The sequence below is a fragment of the Centroberyx gerrardi genome, chromosome 18, assembly GCF_048128805.1.
Source record: "Centroberyx gerrardi isolate f3 chromosome 18, fCenGer3.hap1.cur.20231027, whole genome shotgun sequence".
Lineage (NCBI taxonomy): Eukaryota > Metazoa > Chordata > Actinopteri > Beryciformes > Berycidae > Centroberyx > Centroberyx gerrardi.
This window is the reverse complement of record NC_136014.1, coordinates 11,523,514-11,540,621: the sequence shown is the minus strand read 5'-3', so window position 1 is coordinate 11,540,621 and position 17,108 is coordinate 11,523,514. Positions and strand designations below refer to the sequence as shown.

The following is a 17,108-nucleotide window of genomic DNA, read 5'->3' as shown; positions in this document are numbered from 1 at the left end:
TGCAATAGTTAGAAGACATTTATTTTGAAGACTGGGAAGAAATGATGGACTGCATTAGTTGTTGTTAACCAGTTCAGTTTTCAGCTGCTGATAGAATTTTATTTTGGACATGTTCTCCCCTTTAAATGCCAGGAAAAGCTTCATAGCTGTCAGAAACCGAAGATACAAATGATCAAGGTAATAAAACATGTTTTTTTCCTTCCTGAGAATCTTATCTGGAATGTAAATGAATACAAAACAATAAATTAAACTGGCAAAAAAGGAAACACTGAACATGACAGGACAATGAATAAGTACACATAATGGAGATTAGAATGGCAGAGTGAAATAGATGACAGATAGGCGTGTGAGTCAAATATTAGCTTATGGTCACTGTAGTCTCTGGATGACGTGTGATGAAAAACATGCACTATGAATAGCCGTTGGTGAAATTGGGGAACTGCAACATTGATGTTAGCTGGGAAAAACAGAAATATTTGGAGAATGCAAATACACACTAAAACTAACCCTTTAACAGTAACATCAACCTATTTGAACTTAAAGGTTAATTGGTTAGTTTAGCAATCCAGTTTTGTGAACAAATCCCTAATTTTGATGCAAAAGTTTCTGAAAAGCCAACTTAGACAAAGTGCAGTACATTCATACAGTTTTGTAATGCCTCTCAGTAGAAAAAATGATATTTCATTTGGTAAATTCAGTTGCTAATCTTTGAAACTTTGGATTAAACAAGATATGCTCCAGAAAAGCTTTTTAGTGTTTTCAACTCTCAACCCAGCCCATATTATTATTCTCCTCCACAAAGTTAAAACCAATGACCTGTCCCAAATAATAAATCTATGCTAAAATACATTGCTGGTTTGGTCAAATCCAATCATTCACGCACACATAGTTGGAATTCTCTGAATTCATAATTGAGTGCTTACTGTTTGACCCTCATTCATGTTTTACAAATTAAACAAACTCTGTAATAAACTGATACTGTAACAATAGACTTGACTATGTAACAACTCCCCCAACTGTGCGCAGAGGCTCCTGTCACGCATAGTTACTGAATCTCTTAGTGAGGTTTGGCACTTACAACAGTCCTGGATGTCTAATATACATAAAATGTTTTGGCACTTTTTATAACACATAAAAGCAGGGCCCTTACAAATGGGAGAGGAGAGAGAGAAATATTTAAAATGGACAAATAACTAAATAGTCAAAATATTCAAATAGGGAATTGTCATGGATACCCTCTATTTCCTATTAAGTTTTCCAGCTTTTTGGACATTCGCCCTTTCACCATCTACCAACCCTCCACCTTGGGCAATGTCTCTATTGATCTTGAAGTCTAGTCCTCTCCTATAGTAAATGTCCCTGTAGCCACCATTGATAACATTTCCCAACAGATTTACACATCCACATCTTGCACTAATCTCTCCTGGAGATTACAGCGATGATAGGTGTCTCACATCAAACAAACACAAAAACAAGCTCAAATGAAAATCAAACTTGAGTCAAGCAAGTTGAGCTTTACAGAGATAAAATTAGTTTCCATTGTCCTTGGTCAGTTTTTAAATAGAGCACTTTGTCCATCCAATCACTCAATCCTACAGTCCTCAGCGCTGAGCAGAGAGTCTATCGCAGATGGAAAGCGGAGCCCGTAAAAACACGAGCATCAGGATCCACACACCCCCAAACGCGCCGCACTTTCCTTGGGAATGCTGACAGACAGGGCGCATTCCCCATCGCCCTCAGGCTGCCTCCAGCCGTCTCCGGCCGATTCTAGCCAATCAGCGGTTGGCTATGTCCACCGTTTACCGAAGCAACCCTTAGGCATGAACCAGCCAGCTGTTGGCGTCCTCCAGGTCTGTGTCCAGCTCCTCGTCTTCGTCCAGAGGCTCGGGGGTCCGGAGGGCCAGCTCTCGCAGGAAAGCAGGTGAGTAGGCGGGGGGTCGGGAGACAGATTTGAGGCCAATTTTCTTCTTCATGAGGTGGAACTGGTCGCGGATGAAGTTGTAGAACTCGTACTCGTAGCGCATGCGGTGGTACAGCACCTGCAGGGCCTCCAGAGTGGGTGTGTGTTTACGCACCGTGCCAGTCATGTTCCCCATCTTCTTGTAGTCTGCGGGCGAGAGGGTGGAAACAAACAAAAAGACCAGGAAGTCATTGACATGCAAGTTGAAATAGTGTAAATCAGGGTTGGGGTCAATTCATGAATGAACTCATCAATTCCAGTTCAACTGAGGAATTGGAACTAAAACTGGAACTGAGAAAACCTACAGGAAACAGAATTGGAATTGAACTGGATTATCAGGAAATTTAATTTAATTCAATGAAATTCTGTGAAATTCCATGTTTTTTGTTTTTTCTTACCACATACCTGAGACTAGACAAAGTGTTATATATTATCAATATTGAATATTATAAAATGTTAAAGGTTCCTATCAGGTGGTATTTGATGCATAACATGTAATCGTAATACATACATTACATTATACATTACATTATCAGCAAGTCAAGACAAACTCTCTTAGAAGTGGAATTTCATGGAATTTCATGGAATTCAATTCTGTTTCCTGCCATTCCCATTCAATTCCAAGTTCAGTTCAGTTCCAGTTTCCTTATAGCTGGGTGCAATTCCAATTCCAATTCCAACTCCAGGAATTGAATTGGAATTTACCATGCATTCTCAATTCAATTCACGATAATCTATCCATTCAAAGGATATTTTCCCAAATCAGGACTAAAACCCAAACCACACTGGACAATGACAAAAATATAGCTGCCAAACTTTGATTTTGTGAAGCAAACTACTGCTATAAATGTGAAACTTCAACATAAAAATGTGTTCTGGAACGTGTGTCTACCAGGGCTCTTGTAGATGTTGAGTACTCCAGTAAAGTAGTGAGGTAAGAGCCTCTCCAGCAGGAGCAGGACATCCTCCAGCTCCTCCAGGATACCCACAAGGAGGTAGTTCTCCAGCACATTCTGCTTGGCCCTCTCCAGAGCCCAGACTCCTGGCTCCCTGATGCAGAGAGAATGAGAGTGAGAGAGAGAGAAGGAGAAAGACAAAGAAACAGAAATACAGATAAGCAGAGAGAAAGTAGCCTTATACAACCAAACAGGCATAAAATATCACTGCATTCCTCATGTTTGAAAATGCAAAATGCTCTGTAATAATCAGAATTCTACTTTATATAAGTCTGTAATTACCTGCATTGGGGGTGCTGTCCACAGAAGTAGGGAATGATATAGAAAACTCTGGGGTTGGAGCACTCAGGGTAATTCTCTAGAATGCACACATTGATGTCCTGAAAACAGACAAACATATAAAAAAAAAACCCATTGAAATAAATATATTGAAATGTAAGTACTGTTCCCTTCATGGTGTATTTTCCTTCTGATCAGCTGCAAGGGTGTGAGAGAAACTGCAACAGTACTGTAATCATGTGTTGCTCTCACTAGAGGGAGCTCCTCACCAATGCTGTCAGGAATTCAGCTTCCCTGATAGGCATCATAGTTGTTTGGAGCAAAACTATTGCACCAAACCACATCCTGTAAGCAAAGATAAGCTCTGCTCCTTGACCTCAGCTACTTTTAGAGGCTGAGCTGCCAAATGAGAAAAGATAGAGTTGAGTGTCTGTTCATCTTCTTCAGAAAATAACCCCTGTGCAGCATAATGAGGAACTATTCTCTATAGCACCATATTCTATCTGCAGAAATCACAGACAGAGACGTGAGCAATTTCTAGGGTCCTCAGCTTGTCATCATGTATTGGTCAAGCAAGGTGCCTTTTCTTTCCACAAAATAAATTGTCATGATTAAGAAGTTAAAAAAAATAAAGTAACACTTATTAGATCAGAGTTGTTAAACTTTGAACCACCCCTTGTCTGAATGAGAGCCATTAAATAATTAATGGAAAAACAACTGAGGAAAGATTAAAAACACACATGAAGGAGTGAAGTCAGCCAGTCTCCACGTGTCCACAGTGAGTGCTGCCGAACCAGCAGTCAAATCCGTGTCAGGTGACGTAAGCTTTACGGATGGCAACAAAACACTCCACGAAGCATGACTCTCTCTCACACACACACACACACACACACACACACACACACACAGCACCACACTAAATGCGTGAGGCAAAAGGTGTTGACAGGCCAAGAGTATAAAAGAGACATAAATGGAAAGTGCTAGCTACATCAAAGCTTGCGGTTATGATTTATGCCCTGATAAGTCAGTGATGGCTGAATTAAAACACAGCAATTTGTCAGAGCTAACTGCTGAAGCCAACATGGTCCATCACAGAGATTAGGTTAAGTCAGACAGGACCAGAGGCCCGGGGCTTCCCAGAGGACGTAGCCTGGTTCTGGGGTGAGAAGTGAGGGGTCCGGGGCTTATCGCTGGGAACCGGGTGACTGAGCTTGAAAAATACCTACACTGACAGGAGCATGAACATGTATGAAGGCATGCAACTATGTGTATATGAGCGTGTGTGGGTGTGTGAGCGTTTGTGTGCTTATGAGATAGATACATAGACAGAGAGAGAGAGGGAGAGATCATTATGTACAGAATACACTGCAAAAACTCTTAAAAAAAACCCCAACTCTTAACAAGTAATTTAGTCTATTATGAAGTACTAAAATTGTAATTTTCTTAAAAAATAAGTGGGAAAAAACTGCCAATGGGGTTAGATAATTTCACGTTTCCAATACAAATCAACTTGTTTCATTTTATTGGTATTAGTAATGCAGTGATCTGCCTTATTCTGTGTTTCAAGATTGACACAAATTTCTAGTGAAACTGCATTGGAAACGAGTGGAGTTATCTCACCTCATTGGCAATAAGATCTGCAGGCTGAATATGAGACTAAATGACTTGTTAAGATGGACTTTTTTTTTTGCAGTGTATGATTGAGTGCATTGTGTGTAAGATCACATAAACATACTGTCAGAGAAGGGGGTGGGAGGTGGGGTAGCTAGTACATTACATAGTACCCTCTCTGGGCCCGTTCTAATCCACTCAAACCCTGGACGTTAATTAGTCCCAGTCCCCACTGTCAGCCATATTAAACTAGTCAGTGTGACTCATATCACAGAACAGCCTCTGACTTCACTGGGCCTCTCCTCCTGGAATCTGCAGCCCAACACTGTATGCACACATACATCTAAACTCAACATGCATGCAGATGTAATGCATGCGCACACACAAACACACGCACACACACAATCACAGGAGGTGATGGGGGGAGGGGGGAGCTTTAAGTACTTTCTGATTCTGTATTTCACTCCTTGTTTAGATATATATACAATCAGGAAACAGATATTTGGTAGTGGTGGCTCCATTGTGGCTGAATGTGATCAGACCTAATTCATAGATCAATACCTCCCAAAACACAAAGTCACTGCAAAAACACTAATATAAGTGACAATTTGGCACATCATCAAATATAAAAACCCCACACACACTAATGATTTCAAATGAGGGGGATGTGTAAGTTCAACTCTAATTATTTTCATTAGTCATACACCAGGGGGCCCCAAGCCCTTTCTAACTGACTGAACCAGATCATATGACTAATATGATATTAAATACACATACAGGCTGTGACGACCTGCGGTGAAACTGACGATTAACTCCGCTACCCTGCTCAACTTCACTTCATTTTCCCCCTCTCCTCACTGATGTATTAAAAAGCACCAGTGAGTATTCGCTAGCTTACATCAAGGTAGCCATGACAGGAAGGAGTGTGAAAGCAAGCACAGAGGCCTATATACATAAGCTGAGACGACATAAATTATGCGCTTGGTGAGTGACTTTTTCCTTTGAGCTGAATAGTACAATTGTGTCTCTGATCCACCGCGGGGCTGCAGGGTTTGTTTGAACTTTATGTTTGACTGCTCTGTGCTGTGCCATGCACCGGGGACGGTATTTATTGGTGATCAGTGAAACAAGCCACTGGATAGATCTTCAAAGAAACCACAACAGAACCCCAGAGGAACGTTTAGATAACAGTCCAGCATTGTGCTATTGTCAGAGGGGCCGTTATGTCCAGACTGTTTGCCCTGCCTTTCTTTTATTTATCATTTAAAGAATGGATTGTCGTTCTGTGCCTTCCTATTTTCTATGATTTATTATATAAAGAATACGTTATTTGCTTTCTGCTATTCCTTTTTTTCCATTTCAGGAAGAATAATGTCTGTCCATTTCATTACTTTATCAATCATGAGTTTATATGAAACCTTCAGAGTAGGCTGAGTACGTGGACGACGGGGAATTGTAAGTTGTCAATCATCCTGCCCTGCAGTCTACAATCTCCCACATCTCCAAGTGTTACATACTCTCAACTCTGGGAGACTCAATAAAAAACAAAGATTGATTCTGTGTGAGAAACTATATCCACGTGCATAGAATTAAAAAGAAATATGAGTTACAGTTGAAGCATGAACTGACTGGGACTCGGCAGAAAAGATACAGAACAGCTACATTTCACAGAAAACAACTCCTCCACTTGCCAAGCTCATAAACAGACAGGAAGAATGGACTCCCGGTGGACTCTCTCTACAACTCGCCCAGCGCAGCACAACGGCCCGGCTCTCATGATCACCATTATAACACAAATGAGAAACAGAGAGAAAGAGAGAAAGAGAGAGAAACGCGGAGCGGAAGTGACACGTGTGACGCTGTCCCCCCCCCCCCCCTACACACACACACACACACACACACACGGCTTGGTGCCAGGAAGTCCCTCCTCCACCTTGCTCCGACACTTGATACCGGGCCCTCGCGGCTCGCCATTTAAGAGACCTCTGGGAACGCAGCCACAACTCATTTATATACAACTTCACTTTAAATACGCGCACACACAAACACATACACACACACCGCGGATGGACAATACACACTCTCTTTAGGAGAGCCATTAGTATTGGGAAGGGAGCTCCTGTGTGTACACTCAGACTCATTGTTCCTATTCTCACTGTGGATTAGGCCAACTGAGCAGTCAGGGCGAGCCGAGCGCTCACAGAGACTGTAGCTAAATAGGCGCTAATCTCTCCAACGGCCTCCCATTTCACTGAATGGAATGTATGCATGAATGGCTTCAAGAGTGAAAGATGTAAACCTTTTTCCCATGGGACGGTTTGCCTTACTCGCGTCAGGGAGCTTGGGAGGGGCAGACCTGGGTCAAATAGCATTTACTCAAATAATTCCCAGCGTTTGTTTTAACCTCCTTGGAGTGCCAGGCGGGTGGGGGGCTACCGCATCCGAACAATGCGGACAGTGTCAGGTAAGCCGTCGGTCACAGAAAAGCATATGAAATCGACATTCAGATACGTTCCTATAACTGTGGCGCTCCTTTTATTGTCCGAAATAAACGAAAAAAAATGTCTCAAAAGAGCATTTGCGAATATTTGACCCAGATGTTGGGAGCGGACCTGGGATTTGCCGTGCGCATACAGAAACTTGGCCGCAAAAGTGCGAGGGAGGACTTGATATTTTAACTCTGTTTTCCAGTCAATAAAATATGACTTCTCATGGTAGACGTGACCAGTGAACTGTGACGCGGAGATGACTGAGATGGGTAGAGGCTTGTGTCAGTTGCACCTTAGGCGATCAGTCCTATGACGGATGTTACCGCCTTACCGTATCTGATGCCAAGGCATGCCAGGGCATGAGTGATGTAACTTGCCCGGGAAGCTTCTCCCCCTGTGTACGTGCGTGTGCATACAGTATGTGTGTGTGTGTGATAGTGTCAGGTTAAGTGCAGATGATTTCCAGTTGGCGATGCCGTGGGAAGCTTGCCTGATATGGCCTGTATTTTGAGCTGTGGGAACTAATCTTCGCCTCTTATTCATACCATACATACACGTACAAACACATATACACTCACATGTATCCATGCAAACACATACAGTAGAAACCCGCAGGTACAAACGCGCAGGTACAAACGCACGTGCACACACACACACACACACACACACACACTGACGCACTTTGTGGTGAGGCAGAGGCTGATTAATCACTGCCAACTGCTCCTCCTGTATGTATCATTCTTATGTGTGTAAATAAATACACTCTTAATTCTGTACAGTAGCTCAAACATTGACCAGATAAATGCGAGCGTGGTGCTGAGGGCGGCGCTGGCTTTTACTAGTACCCACTTCATTCCATTATGAGTTTTCTGGCGAAGAAATGTGGAGTATTGAGTGACGGTTCATGAGTTCTCGAGTGTATGCGCTCAATCCTGCGTGTGTGCGTGTGTGTGTACAGTATGTGTGCTGCTGTGTGCGTGTGTCCAGCGCATGCCTTTGCATCTGCGTATAGTGTGTGTGTGTATGTGTGCGTAGGGAGGGGTGCGGGGACGGACGGAAAATCTAAGCCAACCACAGGAATGTCTCAGTAACACGTGCATCAGGTTCCCTGGGTCCCGGACTAGTGAACTGACAGTGTTCTTTCATTGACACCTCTCATATACAGCCAGCGCAGGGCAGGCAGGGCGCAGCAGGGCTAATGCACACCAGGCAGGGGATATATCCAGAGCCAGTCTGAACACTGGCTGTTGACATAGCAGAGCACACACACACACACACACACACACACACACACGCTTGAATTACTATACTTGTGAGGACCTACATTGACTACATTAATCTCCTAACTCCTAACCCTAACCGTCTTCACGAAAACACCTAACCTTAACCCTTACCCTAACCTAAACCTAGTCCTAATTATAACCTTAAAGCTACAATATGCAACTTTTTTCACATTACAATAACAATAAATACATAGGATATATTATGCATCAGTTTGTGTGTGTCTATAACTCCTGTGTGTACATGTCTAAATCCCCCAGTTTGCCTGAAATTGGCTTTTGTTTTGGGCTTTTCTTAGATATGATTTTGTACAAAGCTGCAAACTCTCTATGCTGAAGGCACAGGGAATTACTAGCAACAACAATGGCGGAAAGCAGTAAGAAAAGAAAGTACAGCGAAGCTAAAAATGTGATAGGCAAGGTCTTTCAAAATCACAGTTAAATATCAACATAGTTCTTCCATGCTGGTGCCATCTGAAGGAGACAAAAGGGCTAAGAAGCAACGTGCAGCACTGAATTTTACACTGCTAGACAGATAGGATGCTAGCTAGTTTGCTAGGTTTTCTACGTAGCAAGCTAGCAGTGCTAGATTATCCCACACAGTTCATCAGACAGCTGATCAAGATGAGTCACAAATGTTGGGGCTTAAACTTACTGAACTGAAGGGAAAGAGGGCAGGTCTTACACAACACTTTGCTGACACAAAGCTAAAATATTTGCATATTGCAGCTTTAACCCTAAACTAACCCCTTGGAAAAGTGAGGACCAGTAAAATGTCCTCACTTTGTCCTCATCTTTCCATCCTGGTGAGGACATTTGGTCCTCGTAAGTATAGAAATACAAGAACACACACACACACACACATACACACTCACACACACACACACACACAGGTAAGCCGGCCAGGCTACAGCAGCAGTCTCCCCCCTCCCCGCTAACTGTAGCAAGGGGCCCCTGTGGTCTGCATACTTTAATAACTCAACTCACATGGTCCAAAACTCCAGGGAAAGCAGTGCAGTACTTAATTACACCCAGTCAGACTCAAGCCAGAATGACATTCACTCCTCCTGTCAGCCTCTTGATATGGCTGAGGATATGCTCTCAGGGCCTCTGACAGTACGGAGGACTGCAGCTTGGTGGGAGTGAGGGACTGAGTGTGTGTGTGTGTGTGTGTATGTGTGAGGATATTGATTCATAGGTTTTTTTCTTGACTAAACCTCATAAACAATGTCACTGGATCTTCAACCAGTATTGATATAATCACTGTTTTGACCTCTTATTGCCACAATCTTTATCTTTTCCGTTAAGAATAATTTAAAAAGATAAATGCAGTTTTGCCCACCCATCGACTTCCTCATAATCCTTCCGCACAACAAACGCACCCACTAGCCTGTCCGCCCTTACGCATGCACACACACACTCATGCAGGCATTCGTAGGTGTTTATTGTTCTTAAGGTACGGATTACGGGGAACTCCAGCCCCACATTAGCTGGCACTGTCTCCACATAGATCATAGACCCATCACCTCACTGCTAACATACCTTCCCCTCTGCACTCTATAAAACTCACACAGAGATAAAATAAATGGCAGCTTTGAAATAAAAGTAAGGCTGTAAACGGCATGCTAAAATATGAGATGTCCTATATTGCTGAAGTACGGTACTGCAGGGATAAACAACTCTGCAAGGCAGACGTTGGGTACTAAGTTTCTGATGTGGTTTAACTAAGTCAGGTCTCTAATTGGAATGAAAATCAGATTTAAATATTGGGTTAGCATCAGGCTGCCATGGCCTAACAATTTGCCATCCTCCCTCCAGCTACACCATGTGTACTTCAAAGACAACATGATGTGGTTTCAATAATAAATTCCCACATTGGAGAAATCTTCTGTTGCATCTATCTTTGAACATTTAGGAAGTTAATGTTTGACATGTGATAACAACAAACAGAGATCAGTAAAAGTGGATAGGGAAACAAAATGGTCTGGATGACATAGCATATGTTATTTATCAAATGAACGAATGCATGAACGAAAGATGAATGAACAAATAAGCACAGAAATCAATTATGAGGTTTATTTTCCTCTTAAGATCTTTCTTGGATGATGTCACACTATATTTATAACCTGGTGCCACAGCAGTCAATATGATCACAGTATATCCCTGTGCTACATCTGTTGTGATCTGTGTTAGTGCACTTGTGTGTATTTGTTCATCATCTCCCTGGTGAAGAACACTCCTTCAAGTATGCGTGCCTCCATAATTATAGTGTGCATCGCTGCCTTACTAGAATATGGAATTCATAGTAGAAGACATTTTAATTCATGTCTCGACTGTGCTTATGGTTATGAAACCAGCTGGCTTAGAACCAAGACAGACACAGATTTAAAGCACTGTTATTGGCAAGCCAGTGACTCGGCCATAAAATAACTGCTTTGCTCTGACAAATGCTGCTAACGCATTAGTATTTCAAACCATAAACATCCGTGGCATTGATTTAGCTAATGTACATACAGTATGAGAGCGAATGGGCCCTTGGGCAACGGGGCTGAGATGAAAAGGCACACAGAGGGGAAGACAGACAGGCCAAAAAGATTCAGGGTGAAAATGAACCTCTAGGGGAGCTCTTGACCCTGAGTGTGGGACTCTATCAAGTGAGACCAGATATACATATTTCTCCTTGATATAAAAGTGCACGCCTCACATTCACATTTAAATATTTAAATATTAAGCTGAGCAATGTGGACAAAATTAATATCACAATCATCAGAAGAAATGATTGCGATATTTACAATATATATAACAATATATGCTAACATATAAAAAATCACATGTTGAATAAATTGATGTTTCCCGCACTGAAATACATGGTAATAAAAGTAAAGTAAGTAAAACCCAAATTATCAAATAATATTTCCTAATTTGTTTCAGATCTCTTTTCATGAGAGATTACTTTTTGCTTTTTATCATTACGTTAGACAACAGCATTGTGTATCACAATAACTCAATATCATGATTTCATCCCAGTGTGATTTGATATGATTCAATGTTATGATAATGATGATTTAATTATTGCCCAGCCCTACAGTAAGAGCACGAGTACAATGACCTTGAATTCCCAGATCGCCAACATTATTAGTCAGGAATGCAAAGCTCAAAGCCACAGCGCCCAGAGAATACATGTAACAAACATTCCTGTGGCACAAGAATGCTTTTTATGTATAACACAGAATTTCTAGGTAAAGAGATAAGAGCCAGGCACAAATTTGTGTTATCTGGTTGATTCTTGTGAACGGTCAATACTTTCCCCTTGTTTAGCTATGCTGGTTGAGAAACAAATGAAATCGTGACTTGAAATGCATGAGCCTCCTCTGTGAAAAACCCATTGCTATCGAACACTGATTTACTCCAACAGTGCTGTCAAACACACACACACACACACACACACACACACCTACAAACACACAAAACACAGCTTGAAGCATGTAGATATCTGACTCAGAGAGACACAGTTACTCGCGTTTGTGCAAATTGTTGTTTCTTAGCTCGAAGTAGATCAGCAGCAGCGATGTGAGAAATAAAATGCCCAAACTACTCCAAAGAGAAACACTTTCTTGAAGACAAAGGTCTCACCAGGTATCTCTCATCGTCTTTCATCCCTGGGGTGCGGATGAGGTGGTTCTGCTCCCCCCTCCAGTCCCCGAAGCGACGGAAGAAGTAGTTGGAGAGGAACCGGTTGATGGGGTCCCGGATGATGTTGATGTAGACGGGCTGCTCTATCCTGAACCTAGCAGACACATGAAGACATCAGTTAAGACCTGCACAGAATGATCCTACAGGCAGGATAAAACAAACACTAAATACTGTTTACCCCAGGATTGGATATGGAGTGTTAAGTGTACCTGGTGAAGTTGAGGAAGTGAACATGCCGTGTGTAGAGGAACGGCTGAGGGATGTTACTGATGTTCTTCATAAGATCCACCTGCAGAAAACACACACACACACACACACACAATTGACTTGACGTGTCTCACAGAAGAAAATTAATTCACTGGAAATTAGATTCTGGCATGAAACATTCCGACATTGGTTGCCCTGAATATACTGGAGAAAGATTTTGACTCAAAGGAAATCTATATATTGGAAACAATTTGTCATACTGAAGTGATTTTGTGATGCATTCCCTCCGAGAAATAGTCCAATATGTCGCCAGTTAGAGACACTTTGCAGAATACAGAAGGATGTAATTGTTAACAAGGGTATATATGTATAATTGTGATCCATATTTTTGCGGCGGAGATCCCCGTCCAATGTGCCAGTGTGTCGCGTCATGGTGGAAAACCAAGCAGGTCATCCACCACTATTGCATTAATAGGAGGTAACCAGAACCACATGCTAGCTCCCAGTGCAGTGGATTTTGATAGACCCGGGGCGTGTGTATTGTACTGAAGGAGGCTTCCTGCAACAATGAGATAAACATCATCTCAAAAACACCATCTTCAGGTTTCATCAAATGGCCACGAGAACTCCCATGTAAGCGGTGGAATGTTTGTACTGAGCACATAAGCATGTCTGAAATGTACTTTGGCTGTGGATGTATTTGGCTATGGCTCCACCTTGATTTGATTTGCAGAATCTTCCACTGGAGACTGATCTCACCAACGTTTCAGCATCTAACAGCCTGCCTTGACTGCACAGCCTCACAATGTTAATATCATTGTTCTGAGCGCTTAAGCATCTCACAGTATTCATAATCACAGGACTAGTTTCCCCTCGGTCATGTCATGCACACTCAAGACAGCCAACATTTTTATGCCATTATTCCAAGTTTCTTCTGCCTCCGCTATTATGAAAAAAACCTTCCCGAGGGCTTCCCGGGTCTGCATGGAGAGACGGGCTCACAGTAACCAAAACAAATTGTGACGATAATAACGGTCATAGGCGCTGCCGATCCTTCAGATGGTCTCTGTGACTGAAGGCCACGCATTGACTGAAACCCACAAGGTCCTGTTATCACTCTATCATGTGTGTCAACATGAACTGAGTTAGTATGCAAGTCGATATGTCTCTGCACCAATGCTAGCCTCCCTTCATTTCCATTCTCTGTGTAGAGGATCTGTATTTTGAAATGATAAAAATTTGTGAGATATATGTGCAGAGACATTTAGCTGTATTTTCTATTCTTCTATTCTTATGTTCTATTTTTCTTGATACTTATTTTTCCTAAGTGTTATGTTTATGCTGTGGATTGTGTATTCTTGGTATTAATCCGTACTGAGTGGGGGAAGCTGGTACGTTGATTTCTCTTTGACAGTGACTTTTTGATCATGTATTTTTCATATTGATTGAATGATTAATTGAACTGTATGCATATATGTATTTAAGTGTCACTGCCGCTTTGAGCAACACAACGCTGATGATGGCTTATTGCTGAAACGCGTCCGGCGTTTGTGCTCTATAGCTGCCCATTTAATTAAAAGACAAAAGGACATTATGAGTGCTGGTTGTTCTTTCTTCATCTGCACCAATGCTGCCAAGGCAAATTCCTGTACATTTACCTGGCGAATGAAGTGATTCTGACAGTGATGACATCTGACATCTCCTTATCGACAACGCAGTCAATGCTCACAAAGGTGACTGAAGGCCAAGCAGGTCTTAAAACATAGCACCTAAAGGCTTGTGAACAACAACTTGTTGCCACAGTAACCAGTAGTATTCCAGGCAGCTGTTGTAGAATATCTTTTGCTAAAACAATTCATGACGTTTCACCTAAGGCAAGTGATTAATTAGTAGTTGCATACACTGTGCCTTATTGTAAAATACCAAAAGTAATGCAATTAGCCATCGTGGAGCCTGATTTACATCATAACACTCCAGTAGATACAAAGTATCCAAAATCCCTCTTTTATGAGCATCAACCGAGTCTGACCTCTAAACACTGTTGAAGCCATTTGACTGCAAATAAGCAGTGAGCACAAAGTGTAGCACTAACCATTTGGGACTGGCCAGCCATGACCTTGGCTATAAGTTCAACCACATGACTGCATATGGATGGCAGGTCCCCCTGAGATGTGGGATTCAAGAGCTTCTTTCAGGTTGCGTGCTGAGAGCAACCTTGTGACATTCCGTGATTCATCATCACTCTCTTTTTTCCCACTGGTTTGCATATCCCTGTGCATGAATATATAAAAAGTGATTTCCCAAAATGTAATACATCAATGTCGGAACATGGATGAAGTGTTACCTAAAGCATTCGATATCACTGGAATATTGGAATATGGAGGATCCAGTCTGTAAAAGTGTTCACTATGTTCACTAGTATCCTTCAAAAGTACCATTATTTGTTTTTACTCCATGCTATCAGTCATAGTAGAGTATAAGAGTAGTTGTCACTTTGTTCCATTGGTAGGTGTCTCATTTTGGAATGAAACTCACATTCTGTACTGAACTGTATGTACAAGCTGAATCATTCTTTAAATAGAGACTTTTTCTCTTCTAGCAAAGGACTCGGCTGGAACGATCAGCAAAGGAACCGTTTGAATGTCCTGCTCTTATAAACTATGTATGGGCGGCTGTTACGTCATCGCGAGACTATTTGGACAGCGACAGTAATATGTATACTTGTTTATGTACACAAGCCAGTTTATCTGAGGCCCCAGTCAGATTGGAGCTTAACACCCTCCCTCCTCTCTTCTCTATAAACTCAGTACATTTCCACTCACTCTCCTTCCACTTTTCTCTGGATCTCTGCAGCTATAAAATGTTAATTTTGAAAACTTTTCATTAGCCCGGTAGAATTCGCTTCATCCCTCTGGCTCCCTCCTGAACCCAACACATACACACAATCTCTCTCTCTCTCTCACTCTGTCTCAATTAATCCATTTTTTTGTTCTACTTGGAAACACACACACACACACACACACGCACACACGCACACACACACGCACACACGCACACACACACACACACACACACCGGCCCTGACCATTAGTCCAGACCAATTAGCCCAGAACTAACCCCTACTGTCCCCTCCCCCCTCTGAACTCCAGCCCAGCCCTTCTCCCCAGCTTGATGTGCAGACCCTAAACACATTTGGTGTGTGTTTGTGTGTTTGTGTGTGTGTGTGTGTGTGTTGGGGTGATTTAGGAAAAAGACCGAGGCCCAATACACACCCACCACTGTTCTGACGCACCCCTCTGGTCTGTCTAGTCAGACCCCCCTCTCATTCACAGAGGGAGGGGAGGAGAGCTGGAGGGAGAGACAGAGGGGAAAGTGGAGGACAGTCTGAGATTCCAGGCATACCTGCAACACCCCCCCCCCCCCAACACACACACACACACACACACACACACACACCCCTCTTCTTCCTGAGCCCCCGTGGCGTCCTTGCAGGGCTCATCAAGGGAAAACGGAGGGAGGGCCAAACCCCACAGAATGCTATGGCTGCTGCCCCTGCACTCAACTCCTGCTCGCTCCTACTGTACGCCTCACATTCAAAAACTAAATAATGTACAACTGTTGTATTGATAAAGTTTGGGAGTCAGGCACTATACCAAAACTACACCAAGGAAATGCTTGCAAAATCTGCCCCTGTCTGAACTGTCCAGCTATGACGCAGCAGCTGCTCATACATAGTGTAGGAGAGTGGGACGCTCAAACAGTTCCATTGCAAATCATTTGAGAAATGTCCTTTGCTAGAAGGAAAAGGGTGTCTACTTAAAGAATGATTCAGCTTGTGCATACAGTACAGAGTGTGAGAGAGAGAAAGAGAAAGAGTGAAAGAGTTTCATCCAAAAATGAAATATTCATTTAGGAAAAAAAAAATGACACCACCACATACATTATTGAATGATTGCTGGCATGAAATCAAAAATGACTTCTAGCTATTTCTTCTAACCAAACCTTTTCTAAACAAATTCTGGTATTACAGCTACTTCTTTCTACATCCTACTACTACTTCCTTGATTGAGGGCAAATAGTTGCTTTGAGCGTAGCTGGTGAGATGCGACTAGGGAGTAACTATTTGAAGTCGTTGCTTGCACCAGGGCCAGACCCTTTTCAATGTTTGCGTATCTGCGGCCGAGCGTTGCAGGTACACAAGGTTCACGGCTGCAGTGCATCTGTCTGCCGGGTTAACATCTTTGGTAAGAGGGCAGGAAACAGGAATCCCACATGAACACCGAAAAAACTCACAAAGATGCTGTCTCTCTGTTTCTGGAAGTGTGTTTTTTTTTTTTCCAGGAAAAGCCTTAAACCTCTCTCTCCCACTGAGCCCGTTCCCCCGGTACAGAAAGGGACAGATGGGTCACTATGCGCGCTCAAATCCGCAGGTCTCTGCAAAGTTCCAGACGAATAAGGCACCTTCACTGTTTGGCAACCCACGCACAAGGCATCGACCCTGGGCAAACCCATTAGCAGACTACTGGGAGAGCCAGCAGGAGAACGGTCCAAAACTGCAATCCCGCCAGCCAGAACTGCACCTAATGAGACCAGCATCTCTAAAGTTAGGCAGCGCGCGTCTGGATCTGCATAA

The 17,108-nt window shown here is 42.7% G+C and overlaps 1 protein-coding gene across 1 annotated transcript in view; it reads right to left on the bottom strand.

Moving 5' to 3' along the window:
* usta (uronyl 2-sulfotransferase a) overlaps positions 1-17,108 on the bottom strand; it is a 57,599-nt gene continuing 40,491 nt past the window's right edge. Inside the window, exons 4-8 of the mRNA XM_078290088.1 lie at positions 12,478-12,557; positions 12,209-12,362; positions 3,199-3,296; positions 2,853-3,010; positions 1-2,107 (exon numbers count right to left, since the gene is read on the bottom strand). Of these exons, the coding sequence (XP_078146214.1) occupies positions 1,815-2,107; positions 2,853-3,010; positions 3,199-3,296; positions 12,209-12,362; positions 12,478-12,557 (783 nt within the window). The 3' untranslated portion in view covers positions 1-1,814. The remainder of the gene's footprint in view (positions 2,108-2,852; positions 3,011-3,198; positions 3,297-12,208; positions 12,363-12,477; positions 12,558-17,108) is intronic.